This window comes from Gorilla gorilla, chromosome 5, assembly GCF_029281585.2.
Source record: "Gorilla gorilla gorilla isolate KB3781 chromosome 5, NHGRI_mGorGor1-v2.1_pri, whole genome shotgun sequence".
Lineage (NCBI taxonomy): Eukaryota > Metazoa > Chordata > Mammalia > Primates > Hominidae > Gorilla > Gorilla gorilla.
Window position 1 is genome coordinate 23,931,426 of NC_073229.2, and position 15,308 is coordinate 23,946,733.

General features: G+C 44.4%; 1 protein-coding gene across 1 annotated transcript in view; it reads right to left on the reverse strand.

The window, feature by feature from the left end:
- The window catches only part of F13A1 (coagulation factor XIII A chain), a 176,464-nt gene extending 170,455 nt beyond the window's left edge, over nucleotides 1-6,009 (reverse strand). Inside the window, exons 1-2 of the mRNA XM_004043234.5 lie at nucleotides 5,899-6,009; nucleotides 3,846-3,993 (exon numbers count right to left, since the gene is read on the reverse strand). Coding sequence (XP_004043282.4) covers nucleotides 3,846-3,975 — 130 coding nt within the window. The 5' untranslated portion in view covers nucleotides 3,976-3,993; nucleotides 5,899-6,009. The remainder of the gene's footprint in view (nucleotides 1-3,845; nucleotides 3,994-5,898) is intronic.
- Nucleotides 6,010-15,308: the final 9,299 nt, after the last annotated feature.

The window sequence follows — 15,308 nt, forward strand, 5'->3', positions numbered from 1 at the left end:
TTATTACACTGAATTGCAATGATCTTTTATTTATTTTGTCTTCTACACTGAGAGTTTCTTGAGGCGAGGGACTAACTTACTCAACTTCATGTCCCAAGGGACAGCCTGGAGCAGCTCCTGACACATATGTGAAAACCAGTGTATATTTTTCCAGGAACTGAATGAAAGGAGGAACTGCTGCTGGACAATAGCATTTCTCAGTCATACACTGAATGCCTCTTAGTCTCTCAGTAACCTTCAATCCAGAGAGGTTTACTCTGCACAAAGAGGAGGTTTATCATTAATTGGTTGATTTAATTCTGACAAGGAGTGGTGGGATGGAGGAGATTCTTAGAAAGGTATAAGACCCCATTAGCCTGAAAAACTACTAGAACCCAGTTTTTAAATAGGGCCAGGCTTGCTTTCCAGTTTTAATTCAATACAATAGAACTGTCAAATGATTCCAATTACTGCTACAAATGGTCGCCTATTGTTAACAATATAGAGCCAAAGCAGACCAACAACATAAGGTTTCTTCTGGAATATTACATTTCCAGCTACACATAACCTTTCAGACCAGGAAGGCAGTGGAGAGATTTTTCAGAAACACCAACTAAGCCTGCAGAACAGTCTATTAGAAATTGATACAAATCCAAATCTGAGGAGATCATCTCAGTACCTTTCCTGGCTACAACTGAATTCAAAGGGTGACATGAAAGATGCCTAAAATCATGCAAAGATGTCAAACGCTACCACTGAATGGCTGGTCCCACCTCTGGGATTTCCGTGCCTACCTCAAATATTTCATTTTTTTTCTTGAATATCATGGTGTGTATGAGAGGAAACCTATATGAGTTTATACATTTTAAAATATAGATTTTACCAAAATAATTCTTAACCAAATGTTACCAAAGCCATGACTTAAGGGCATTATATACACTCAGTATACCTTAGAACACTGTATATATCACACACAGTGATGGGCAGGACTCACTGCTACAGAACTATTAGAAATGAAAAACCCGCCATTTCCCCCCTTTTCCTCTTCTTGCCTCTCTGCATTTCTCAGTCAGTATTACAAGAGCAGCTTGCTAACTGGAAGAGTGGCCACTGAAAAAAATGGAGACAAGAGTTTAACCTGGGGCTGGTGTTCCTGGAGCCAAAGTCATCATCCGCAGATTGGTAACCGCGGATACAAGGCCTCTTAGAGGCCACTAGTGGCCACTGGGTGAACTGCATGAAGATGGCATTTTAAAAATGAGTGTGCTTTCCAAGGTTTAGTCGCTTAGCAAATTTCGTCCCTTAGTGACTTGGAGAAAAGTTGATATATAGTGCCAGAAAACCTGCTTTTAGAACAATTAAATATAAATCTGAAATGCAAAAGGTAACCAGGAGATAGACCTCCTTGTTCAGATGGTTTGTGTGCTGCTATGTGTGTGTGCATATATATATATATATGTGTATATATATATATATATATATATATATAGTTTTTTTCCTGTCCTTCTCATCTGGGACTTGCTGTCATGATTCTGGGCTTCAGAAACCGTATCCCCAGAGCATGTAACACTTATCTTGTCTGTGAAAAATATTAAATGAATGCATATGTATGAAATCTGGAGCTTGTTATTAATAGTAAATTATAATGCCACTAGAGCTATGAGTCATTCAATTCACAAATGATTGACTGTTTGTTCATTCATTCTGCAGCCACTGGACATTCATATTCCTATGCCAGTGCCTCTAATGGATGTCCCAGAATGTCACTTGGGTTGTGGACACAGATGTCTGCAAAGTAAATAATGACTGATTTTTTCAGAGTAATTCGGTTATGCTGCTCCCCACCTCTGCCTCCAGAAATCAACAAAAGCAGTAATCCCAGATTTTATTTTTCTTAATTGGCCTACCTGCACATGTTCTCTGACAGTTTTAATGTCTTACTAGCAGCATTTTGTTCAGATGTCAGATTTATGGGGGCTACAGGTCGTACATATTCCTCATAGGAACAAGTATTCCCTGGAGTGCTTTCCTGACCTTGCTGGGATAAGTTGCACATTCCCAGTCAATGAACACTTACTGGTCATGTGCTGTGGGTCAGACTTGATCACAGACACTGCTCACTAGATGCTCAGGACAATCTGTGAAGTAGGCATTGCTTCCATTTTGCTGATGGAGAAACTGAGGCTTGGGCACCAATATGACTTTCCCAGAGTGAGCAAGAAGTGGCAGATGTGGAACAGGAAGCCAGGTCTTCTGCCTCTGCTCTCTGCTTCCCTGCACTGCCTTTGTAGAGGTTCCCGTTTTTCCCAATCCTGGCAAGGGTGGCTGTGTCCTGACTCCTCATGTGGCAAGGGTGGTTGTGTCATTACTCCTCCTGTTCTTACTGCCCACTTCTTCCAGTGCCTACACCCCCTTTCCAGGGGCCCAGAGTCTTTTGGGCCACAGGGGAATTTTGCTAGAAGATGGAATACACAAAGGCAACCTGCTTAATAATTTGATATCTGTAGGCTTTTCAATTTTATTTGCATTCTTAAAGAAAAAGACTCGTAGACTGGTTAAGCAGTGAATATCAACTGCTTACCTTCAGCCTCTATTTCCTAACCTATAACATGGGGATGAGGATTCATTGATTAGCAAGTCCTCTTAAACTCAGTTCTGTGGCTGTCAAGGTGGGGCTTTAGAGAGTGGCACCCAGCTGGGAGACAGACTTCAGAACTACAAGTTCGTCTTAGCCCCTCAAACTCTACCACCTGACTGAAGATGCCCTTCTGTTCTGTGAACTTCTTTTCCCAAACTTGGATGGTACTGGATACCTCCCTGATTTCACTATTTGATATCAAATCATCTAGTGTGACAGTAACACAATGACACCAGTCCACAACACCCGGTCAGGTGTCTGGCTTGCTGGATAAACTGCACTTCCCCTTTCCCTTTGCTATATGGAGAGCTGCATCAATCTGGGCTTTCAGGCATTGGTCTCCTTCTAATGAGGGGAATCGACCGCATAGCTCCAGCATGACCATGCTCACCTATCCCAGCAAATGGGTGTTTATCCCCAGTGAAACCCAGCACAGAACACCCTTAGGAGTAAAATTGGATTTTGGTGCATGAATGTTATTGACAAAAAAGACTCCCTGCTCAATGCCACTCGGGGACATGAGTCTGAATGTCCCTGCCATGGCCCAGGGGAATGATGTCTGTATCACCAAACCAGTGCTGGCACCTGGGCCTTGTCACCACTGACAGGGCTGAGAGGTCAGCTGCCAGCTGCTGTACCCGGAACAGGTTTCTAGGGATCAGGCAGAGGCAAGAGGCTGGAGAAGCAGCTTGCCTTGCCAGCTCACCAGGCTGCTCTGGAGAGAAATAGAGGGCTTCTATCTCTATTACTGTCAGAGTCTGGCACTTCTCCCCAGCTCTGAAATTCACAGCAATGGATGGAGGAGGGAGGAGGGAGAAGGAAGGAGGTGCAAGCCAGACAATCAAAACAGCCACAATATTTTGGAAGTGGAATATTCCAGCTAGAGAAAATTCTCTAAAGCATTGAGCAGTAGGGCTGGAAGAGGCCCTAGCTAATCCAGCACTCTGGTTTTGTAGAGGAAATAGTTGAGAGGCAGAAAGACAAAGCAACTTCTCTGAGGTTACAAGGTCAGTAAGTGGCAGAACTGGGACAAGGCTCTGGGTCTCTGGTGCTTTCACCACTTAAAAGAAAGCTTTTGCTTTCTTCCTTTATAAAACCAGAGATTGGCAGGGGGCTTCCTTTTGTGGGAACCCCAGTGGAGACAGAGGATGTTTACCTGCAGGGAAGAGGGGCCAGGGCCCAGCTGTGCCTGGACCCAGAGTGGTGGGGAAGGGGGGTATGCTCATACCTTGCAGGTTGACGCCCCGGGGCACCATGCCCTGAAGCTCCACTGTGGGCAGGTCATCTTCCGCTGCATTAGAGTTATTGGGTGGAACTGCTCTTCTGCCTCCAAAGGCGGTCCTGGAAGTTTCTGACATTTTTGACTTTACAAGGTCCTTCAGAAAAAAAAAAAAAAAAAGAAGACAACAGAAAAGGCATGTAAAGTGAGTAACATTTGAGACAAGGATTCCAAAATAGAGAAACAGACATATCTGTGTGTGATAGCACTTGAGCAACACATTTTGCCGTTTGCATAAATAAAAACTGAGAAGTGGCAGCAAGGATTAGTCTAATGATGGAATACAGTTCCCCAAGGATCTTGGGGAGATTTTTGTATGTGTCAAAACATATGGAAAGCAGAAGAAAAGGGGCTTATTCAAAGAAATTTAAAAGTTAAAAGATTTTTGGAGACCCGGATTCCCCCACCCTCCATAATCCTACAGCAGCATCTTTGCAAGAAATGTTTCCTGTTATATGCATGTGCTGTATCTATGTTCATTTCATACAGATTTATGAGATTATAAGTCACTTTTAAGAATAAATGCACACAACCATGTCCAGATAAATGTTGTCTTCTAAAGCGTTTACATTTGCAATTTAATTCAACCAATATTTATTGAGGGCCTATGACATGCCAGGCTGTGATCTAGGTACATGGGATACATCAGAGAACAAAACAGAATGTTTGCTCTGATAGATTATAGTCTGATAGGGTTAGGGTGGAGCCCAAGAAGAGCCATAAGTAAATCCATTTAGGGGTGAGGAGGTAGGAACTGCTTTGGAAACTGAGCCACATGGAGGAGGATAAGGAGGTGGAGAGGTTGGGCATGCAATTTTCAATAGGGCTATCAATAGGCTTAAGAAGTCAGGGTTGCCAACATTTCCCATTCCCCAAGCTTGTTTCCCCTTCCCTTGGAGCTTGTGCAGGCACTGAGCCAGTTTAAACAACACACACCTGACGGTCAGTGCCCAGTAAGTACTTGTTGACCAAATAACCAAATGAAGGGGGACTTTGTTTCTGGGCCCAGTGAAGGTTCCCCCTTGATCCCCTGGATTACCCAGTCATGACTCCTGGCGACTTGGCTATTTTCAAAAACCAGGCACACCCCCAAGAGGTGAAGAGTCCCCATTATAGAGGCCACCAGAGTAGAGAGATGGTTCCAGAGACATGTGGAGCACTAACAACATGCTGGAGAAAAGACAACCACGCCTAAGGTGTTTGGTCTGAGAAGGAGACAGGAGTGTTTGGATGCATAAGGTGTGAATAGGTATCCATAAGTACAGATAAATATATTTACAGTCATTGGTGAGCTGAGGGGGGAAGGGAGGGAGAAGAGAGAAAAAGGGTTAATGATAGGGAGAAGGCTGAGAGAGCCATCCTCTAGCGGGAAATACCGAAGGTAGGCTGTGGCATTGCTAGGGGTGCAGAACAGTGTGGCACGCTGTCGGGAGACACAGTGCTAAGGGGGAGAAGGGGGGAGCCCCAGGTGCACGCCTGGCTGGGTGAGTGCGGCGGGCAGGAGCCCTCGCTTCTGGGCGGGTCTAAGGAGGAGAAGTGGCGAGTTTAGCTCCAAATTGGGATGGAGGCAGGCGATGCGCAGGAGTGGGGAGGCGCGCAGGAGTGGGGAGCCAAGCCGGCGGGGTTCCAGCCTAGCAGGCCGTTCTCACTTGGCCCCACTCCCTCCACCTTTTGTGTTCCAGCTCCATAATCTGCTCCCTGAGGAAAGGGGGCTTGTCCCTCTGGGAAGCACCTCCAACTCCCCCATCCCCATTTGGGGGCATTCTAAGCAAGCAACGGCTTCAGGAGAGCTGCCTCGAGAGCCTGAGAGAAGTCCCGCTTAGAAGCTGGGCTGGGCAGGTGCGGAGTTGGGGGCGGGAAGCCAGGATTGGGCAAGTGGAGCTGCCTGTGACCGGCGCCACAGGGCCCAGAGCAAGCCGCTTGCTGGTTCAACCAGGAAACCGAGGTGCAGAAGGTGGACGCAGCGGGCCCTGGCTCATAGGGTGCAGGGGCGGTGGCTTACCTGCAGGCGCTCCCCTCCAGAGGTGCCCTCGCGTGGGCTTGCTCTGTGCGCCTCGGGGACTTCCTCAAACGGACTCAGGAAAGACAAGACAGTTGGCTCTTAAATAACTTCCTAAGAGGAGCCCTCACCCTCCTCCCCTGTCCCACAGGGTTTTCTCCTCCCCTTCTCCACAGCTGGAGCCAGTAGGGGAGCTCAGAGGACTTTCTATTTACTTCATCTGGCCTGTTATCCCGGCAGGTGCGCCCTTCTCTCCCACTTACCCCTCTGACTCCCAATTTCCCATTCCCACTTCTCCTCCCCATCCCCACCCCTAGATCTGCCCTCCCCACCGCAACCAGTTGCTGGGAGTACCAGGCAAGGGGCCCTGCAGTGCCAGGAAGTCCCCACCCGTCCCCTTTGGTCAGAGGGTCTGGGAGGGTTTCCTTTACAAAGGAATGCTTTTGCCTGGCAGGTCAGCTGCTACTGTGGCTTGGCAGGAGGGGGGTCTGCCCTCCCACAGACAGGTCACACAGACAGTTGTGACCATGCATGCAGTGAGAGCAACGTGTCCCTCCTGTGCAAATAAGGCATGGTCTGCATTCCTGAATCATCCCAGAGCCACAGCCACCGCCTAACCACAAGACTTCCTGCAGGAATGGGATGCCTAGCCCCAAGGAAGATGAGTAAACATCTTTAATAATGCCATGCAGATTAGAAAATAACACTTGGTTTTCTCTGAAAATCATTTTAGTGCATGTTCAAAAATCAGAAAATTTTCCCCCTAAAATTTTAATTTTTTTCTGTTACTCTTTCTTTCTTTCTTTCATCTTTCTATCTTTCAGATGAAGTCTTGCTCTGTTGCAAAGGCTGGAGTGCAACCTCCACCTCCCGGGTTCAAGTGATTCTCCTGCCTCAGCCTCCCAAGTAGCTGGAACTACAGGTGCATGCCACCATGCCCGCCTAATTTTGGTATTTTTAGTAGAGATAGGGCTTTACCATGTTGGCCAGGCTGGTCTCGAACTTCTGACCTCAGGTGATCCACCCTCCTTGGCTTCCCAAAGTGTTGGGATTACAGGCATGAGCCACCGCACCCAGTCAAACAGGGCTATTTCTAACCTTCTTTATTGTCTTCAAATTTCTGACCCTGCCACTCAATCTCCCAATGTTATAGAGAAGAAAAAAAAAGATGCCATTGGTTAGAAATTCTCTCAATTTTCTGCTACCAATCTATGAACCCACCTGCAACCTTATCTATCTTTTCCTCTTCTTGTTACTGAAGTTGGAAAGGTCCCTCCTCCCTCTGCATCTCCAAACCAGGCTTCTGCGTTGCCTTGTTCTCCGGGGCTTTGCTGTGACTCTTACCTACTCTTCCTCTTGCAGCTTCAAGCTCCTGCTTGCTAATAGTGTGTCTTCTCAGCATTCATGCAATTTCAGGTCTCTTCAGTGTTTTTTAAAAAACCTCCCCCAACCTATGTCCCCACTCCTGCTGTTACTCCTCCTCTCCTCCCCTTCGTCACTAAGTTTCTGCCATCTGGCTTCCGCCTCATCATTCTACTGAAAGTGGAGGTCACGGTCTCCAAGGCCTGTGCTCAGGCCAAAAGACAGGATCCAGTTCTTATTTACCTGACCTTTTGGAAGCATTGAACTCTGTCTTTGAAGGTATTTTTCCTAGGCTTCCTTGACATTGAACACTCTGTGGTTCCTCCAGTGCAGCGCAATATTCCTTGATTGTCTGAGGAACTCCCATAGTTTTCAAATTCCTTCTATATCCTGACACCTCCCAAATCTGGGTCTTTAGCCAAGATCTTTTCCAGAATTGCAGATTCCCATATCTAAGTGCCTACCGGCTATCCTCATTTGTCACATCCCAGTGACAACACACGCTCATCATGTCTAACATGAGATGTACCACTTTCCCAGAAAACCTGGTGCATCTCAGGAGTTCCCTACCTCAATGAATACCATCACTTTGCACACAGGTGGTACACCAGACACATGGGCATCATTCTTGAGGCTTCCTTGTTTCTCTCCCTCAATCATCAAATCCGATCCTTGAGCAAATATTTTCTATCCTACCTCTTAAACAGCCCTTGAATCTACCCGTGTACGTACCCCTTTCCAGTCCATTCTCTACAGTGCAGTCAGAATGAGCATTTCAGGGCTAAAATCCGAAATCAAATTATTTGCACAAAGCCCTTATATGGCTACTTCTCTTTGCTTTTTGGATAAATTGCAAGCTGAAACTGACAAGGCCCTATACAAGCTGGACCCTGCCTCTAGCACTGCTCTTTCCCTCAGCATCCATACAATTTGAGGTCTCCAGTATTTTTAAAAAACCTTCCCCCAACACCAATCTACCCTCCCCGCCTTCCACTGTTGTTTCTCCTCTCCTCCTCTTCATCACTAAGCTTCTGCCATTTGGCTTCCATCTGTCTTCCCTGTCATCTTCCTCTGCCATCTTTCTTCCCTGCCCAGTCTCCCTCCACTGACTCCCCAGTTGTCTTGCAAGGAGTTTGCCTTGTTGTAGTGCTCCTCACACTGCATGATCATTTTCTGTTTCCTTGGCTGTACCTGCGCTAGACTATAAAAAGGGAGGGACTCCAGCCAGAGTTCCCTGGAGAGAGGCTGCTGACCACTTAACTATCCAAAGGCCGTCTTTGCCACATCCCTTGCTGAGTGCTAGAGAAAGACCCTAAAGATGTCTAGCACTGCTTCCCCTCAGCATTCATACAATTTCAGGTCTCCTCAGTATTTTTTAAACCCTTCCCCAATCCTTAACGATCATATTCTGGTAGTTCTCCTGGCAAACATCAAATCTGAGTGTCTAGAATTCCAAGATACCCTCATCCATGTGGGGTTGGAGGATGAGCAGCCACCCTTGTACCCTTCAGATGAGGTTACGCAGATGCCAGGTGCCCCTGGGACTTGGGGTTGAGTTGTGCATTCAGAACAGGATTGTCACCCTCACAACCACCTCCACGGTGTCACTTTTGGCCTTAGACTAATTATTGGCTTTGTGAACATACACACACAGTGGTTGGCTTTCTGACTCCCCCAAACCACTAACCTCAAGAGCATCATAAATGCAATGGCTTTCCTTGTGCTAAACAAAGTCGATAAAAATGTGTCCAAGGCACCAAGCCCTAGAATGTGGTTGAAGCCCATTCATTTTACAGGCTATTCCTCATGGTTATATGGCTGAGACATCAGAACAAAGGTTTCTGGTGAATCTTGAACTGTGCTAGGGATGCAACTTCCACAGGCGCATAGGCTCTGAGGTCCTTAAGGATGGGATGGTGTCTTTTATTTCTGAATGCCCCTTGCCTGGCATGGAGGTGGAGCCATGTAAATATTTAAGGAATGTAACAGATGGGGTTCATCCACGAAAACAAAAACCACTTTAGGTCTTTCTAAAAGAAGGAATTTAAGGCAGGGGATTGGTTACACAGGTGAGAGAAGAGACAAGAAACCAAACAGGAGAAGGTGAATCAACTCCACAATTAGCAACAGCAGAGAGGAGTTGGTGTCGTCGTAGCGGGAGGGCTGAGGGTAGGTCAGGCACTGGAACCGTGTGGTCCTGTCTGGTGGGAGCTTTAGATCCCATAATTCCAAGAAACACTGTCTGAGGTCAAGAGGGAGGGAAGAATGATCCTAGCTTGTCCCTTTCTTCCCGCTCCCTCTCCCTCCCTTGTCTGCCGTTTTGCTGAACTCCGCTAGAATCAGTTGACAAAGGACTCTGGAAAATACCGCCTGCAAAGTTAGCCCCACCACTCCTGTGCTGGGGCCCCAAGGCTACCCCCAGGTTCTATGATTCACTAGGAGGACTCACCAGACTCGGCCACCCACGTGGCTATGATCAGATACAAATGTACATATATTATATATACTACACGATAAATCATGACGAAAAGATACAAATCCAAATCAGCAGAGAAAAGGCACTTGGGCAAAGTCTGGAGGACCAGGCAGAAGCTCCCAAAGGTCCTGTCCTAATCAAGGCACATGGGCTGTGCCTACCAACCCTGGCAATGAGTTGTGACAACACTGATGTAATGTCATCTGCCAGGGATGCTCACCAGAGGCTCAGTGCTCAGGGTGTTTATGGGGGGCTGGTCACATAGGTACCCTCTACCTAGCTCATAGCCATTTTCCAGACTCCCTGAAGGAAGCAGGTGTTAAGCATGAGCCACAATTTTTGTACAGTTTAGGCCCAGCCAGCCCCACTTGTCAGTTAGGGAACAGTGGGAAGACTCCTGAAGTCCAAGTTCCCAGATTCCAGACAAGGGCCAAGCTTGCAAGTAGGGCTTTCTAAGCCAGTTTCAGGTTTGCTATGTTAACTCTTTTCTGCATCCATAGAGGGAAAGGGTGAGGAAAGGCTCTCTGGGCAAACAGTTCCAGGACTGCCACAACACACTGTGCTCTTTCGTCGTGGCATGGCCAGTCCCTCACATGAGATGTCAATAGGCCTGGAGCACGAGGAGACTCCAATGAGAACGTCACAAGGGTAATCCAGTTCTGCCCCTACTTTCTTGGCCTTACCAGCTCAGCATGAGACCTCCAAGGAGACATGAACTCCCTCCGGCTGCACGGGCCTGGGCATACCTTCTCACTCTTCTGAAGCTGAAGGGCTCACCCCATTGCCTCCCCAAGAAGCAGGGTAAAAATTCCTAAACACATCACTTTGGGATCCCGGCGTCTGTCAGAAATATGTAGTAAACTTTGGGAGTTGTGAGGAAACAGAAAATACGTGGGAGGAGGGATTCCGGATCCCCTTACCTTGATCCTTTAATTCTGAGTTTTCATTTCTATAGTATTGACACTTTTCTCTGCAGTCTCTCCAGACAAACCATCTTTCTCCTACTTGGCAATACCTAAGGAGCAGACCGTATTTGTTCAGGCAATGAATTTTCTGGCAAACTCTATTTGATTTACATGCAAAACTTCACATCTCAAACAAACAAACAAAAAACCCAGTCATGTCTGGACGCTGCTGGTTTTTTCCAGCTGAACAAGACCTGGATTTTGTTGGTTATGGATGTAATTCCAGAGGGAGGTGAGTAGATACATAAATAACAACTGGCCTTGTTCAAAGATGCCAGACCCTCTGACATGAATGACCCAAGTTCGTCTCTTGGGAGAGTCTTTCTCCTGCACTGCCCTTCATCCTGTAGGAGCTGGACAAAACTTTCCACTCCAGAGGGAAGTGTCCTGGGGGAGAGGATGGAAGGGAGACTGGGTGGGCAGTTTGTAGTCAGGTTCTAGCCACAGTAGTGAGCAGTGGGGGAAGGCAAGTGGCCCTCTGTATCCATTCACATATTTTTCAAAGCCTCACGAGAGTTTTCACAAAGTCTGGCAATGACATTTTAAAAGGAATTTATAAAGCATCATCGCAGTTGCCACCACAATAGGGCATGGGATCTAAGACAGGACCATGTCTCCTACAGCCTCTTTTCCTCCTTCTTTCAGGAAAGATGAAAACCCATGCCAGGGACAGCTCCAGATGGCAGGAGTTTTCTCTTTGCTTTGGCTTCCCTGGGCATAGCCCACTCTTGCCAGGGATCTACAATCACCTGTAATCTACCTTCCCGAGGAGCAGTGATGGATTGCTGGGGGCTGCCTCACCTCATGGCAGGCAAATGGAAGAAAGCTGTTCTCGCCTTAGGAAAGAAAGATTTAACTAATGTACCCACCTTCTAACAGTAAATATCTCTGTCTTAAAAAAAAATTTTAATTGTGGTAAAATACACATAAAATTTATAATCTTAACCATTTTTCAGTATACAATTCAGTAGTGTTAAGGCTATTCATGGTATTGTATGACCAATCTCCAGAATGTTTCTGTCTTGCAAAACTGAAACTCTGTTTCCATTAAACAACTCCCTGTGAGTATGTGTGTCTGTGTGTGTCTGGCTATATATTTGTGAGTGTACATGTCTGTCTGCATGTGACTGTGCACACATCTGTGTGAGCAACTGAGTGTGTCTGAGTATCTGTGTGTATGGGTATTTCTGAGTATGTATGCCTCTGTGTATGCATTGTCTATGTGAGTGTATGTGTCTGTTTGTGAGTGTGTGCACATCTGTGTGAGCAAGTGTGCCGTGCATATGAGTGAGTATGCAGGTGGAAGGGAAGGACTGAGGAAGCACTGAGGGTTTAGCTCCAGAAAACTTTCTCCACTGGCTTCCTAACTCCTCCAGAGTCCTGATGGAGTTTAAGGAGACTCTAAGAGATTTTTAAACTTGAAAAGACTTTATAAAACATGACGAAGGGTCAGCTAGAAGTAGATCTGTTACAGATAACGATTTTTCAAGTTTAAAGGAAAGAAATTTCATGAAAAATGAAAAATTCATAAAAAAAGAAAATTTCATAAAAAATGCTAAAAACACCCACAGCGGGGAGAGACATCAGTCATGCCAGCCTCACTGCATACGACACAGATGCATGCATGGTTTAATTCAATACTTTTCCGTAAGTGAAGCAAGAGACCCCACATCCACCCATCCCAAGTATCTCACTTTGCCAGAGGAAAAATTCAATGATAACAAAACATTATGAAAAAATTAGTAATTAAAATAATACAGCAATGTGTATGAACAAAATAATCAATGAAAGTGAAGCCTAATAGTAATTCTACAAACTTATTACAAAGCTATTAATTTAAAGAGTAGTGGCAATTGAAAACCACAACCAACACCAGATAATGGGGATGCTATAAAAACAATGCTTGCTTCAGTAAAACTATCAGAATGCTGACTAGATGTGTATGCACATATGTGTGCATGTGTGTGTGTGTGTGTGTACAAGTACAGTAGGAGCTTTGGAGTGTTCCCAAGAGTAATATGGCAGCTGGAGTTAGAATCTACTGTCTATGTAACCTTGGGCACATTACTTAACCTCACCTGTAAAATGGTGATCCTAATAATGTATACCTCACAAGATTATGAAGATCAAAGAAGAGAATACCTATAAAAAGGTTTGTACAGTCCCTGGCAAGAAGCTAGCTCTAAATAAATATTACCAGTAATGGTATGTGTGCACTGGACAACCTTCACTCTTCCATGATGAATATTTTAACTTTTGGTAATAGTTATTATCTGTATTTTCCCATTATCATCCTCATATCAGGGAAGTGAATATTTAAGTTGCTAACAATTTTGGATAATTTGAAGAGGCCATTATCAGCATTTATTGCAGTGTTTTCAGTCTAGAAGCTCTTCAAGAGCTTCATGTGCAATTCATGCTTGTCAAGGGGTGAGATTTATAATTGGCTGGTTGTGGTTGTATATGTGAGGATATGTATATGTGAGGATATGTATATGTAAGGGTCTATTTCTCTTGCTCTGTCACCCAGGCAGGAGTGCAGTGGCGTGATCTCAGCTCACTGCAAGCTCTGCCTCCCGGGTTCACACCGTTCTCTTGCCTCAGCCTCCTGAGTAGCTGGGATTACAGGTGCCCGCCACCACGCCTGGCTAATTTTTGTATTTTTAGTAGAGACGGGGTTTCACCGTGTTAGCCAGGATGGTCTCGATCTCCTGACCTCGTGATCCGCTTGCCTCAGCCTCCGAAAGTGCTGGGATTATAGGCGTGAGCCAGCGCGCCCAGCCAAAGCCTTCCATTTTTAAGCTATGTAAGAAAGATGTCTGGGGAGTGGGTCAGAGAATGATTTTATTTGATATATGCCAAGTGAAGGGACCAGCTTCCACACGGTTGCCAGTGAAGGCACCAGCTTCCACATGGTTGCCAGTTCTTTCTGGAAGCCCACATCCAGGTAGGCTTCCTGGGCAGACCCACGGGCATCTCACCAAACTCTTCTAATGAGGTCTGTGGCTATGGGTCAGCAGGGTGCCCTTGTCTATGGCAGACCCTTGCCCAAGAGTGCCGCTGCCCTCTGTTGTAGTTGCACAACTGCACCTTCTTGCTGATGAGGTGAAGCACTAACACAAGGCCAGAAATGGAAGGGACATGATGTTGGCTGGAGTCTTCCTAACAGCAGAACTTCTGGACAATGATCTACGAATTTCTAAGGAAAGCCAAAGGCCATTGCATAATCGCATGTGTGGGTGCTAAAACAGCCAAAGAAAGGGGCAAGTTCCCCTTTCTTTGATGCTCCCTCAGCAATTTCTGCAGTGAAGTTTCAGATAACTGTGCCAGAGCCCTTCCTGTGAAAGTGTTTCTTGTTAATGCATTTCTCCTCTCACAATGGTAACTGTAAGTGGTTAAAATAGCATCAGAAATAGTAACTCTATCATATGGACATATATCATAATTCACTAAAAATATTTCCCATAATGCAGTTTTAACTTAAACAAAAGTTGTTTATATATATGTGTGTGTGTGCATGTGTGTATTAATAAATATAGACAGTGTAACTTACCCAGAAGAGTTCCTTATGCCTATGTTCTGAAAAAGACAGCACAGATGCCCAAAAATATAAGAAATTTTATAAGGGGCTTTTAGTGGTCCAAGATTCTCCTGCTGGCTTCTATGAGTGATAATAATCTAGAATTCTTCGAAAAGCCAAAAAGAAGTCTTCTAACAGCCATGACTTAATAAAGTCCATTGTCCCTGATTATTCAAACTCCTTCTGATTGTTCCATCTGATTTCATGATCATAAAGCCTATGAAAACTTTCTGTTCTGGGAAACAGAATCAATAATGTTTTATAAGCTTAACTGTGTGATATGATGTGATATTGTGTTTTATGGAATTGGACATGGCCTATGTCCATGTATTTCTCTACTATATTTTCACCTTGTATGCAACCTCCTGGGATACCATTACATATATATATATGTGTATACACACACACACATATATATATACACAAACACATATATATACACATATATGTGTGTGTGTATATCTGCTATATATATGCTATATATATATGCTATATATATGCTATATATATATGCTATATATATGCTATATATATGCTATATATATGCTATATATATGCTATATATATATGCTATATATATGCTATATATATATGCTATATATATGCTATATATATATGCTATATATATGCTATATATATATGCTATATATATGCTATATATATATGCTATATATATGCTATATATATATGCTATATATATGCTATATATATATGCTATATATATGCTATATATATATGCTATATATATGCTATATATATATGCTATATATATGCTATATATATATGCTATATATATGCTATATATATGCTATATATATATGCTATATATGCTATATATATGCTATATATATGCTATATATATATGCTATATATATGCTATATATATATGCTATATATATGCTATATATATGGTATATATATGGTATATATATGCCATATATATGGTATATATATGCTATATATATATGCTATATATATATGCTATATATATACATGCTATATATACACACACACACACACATATTATAAC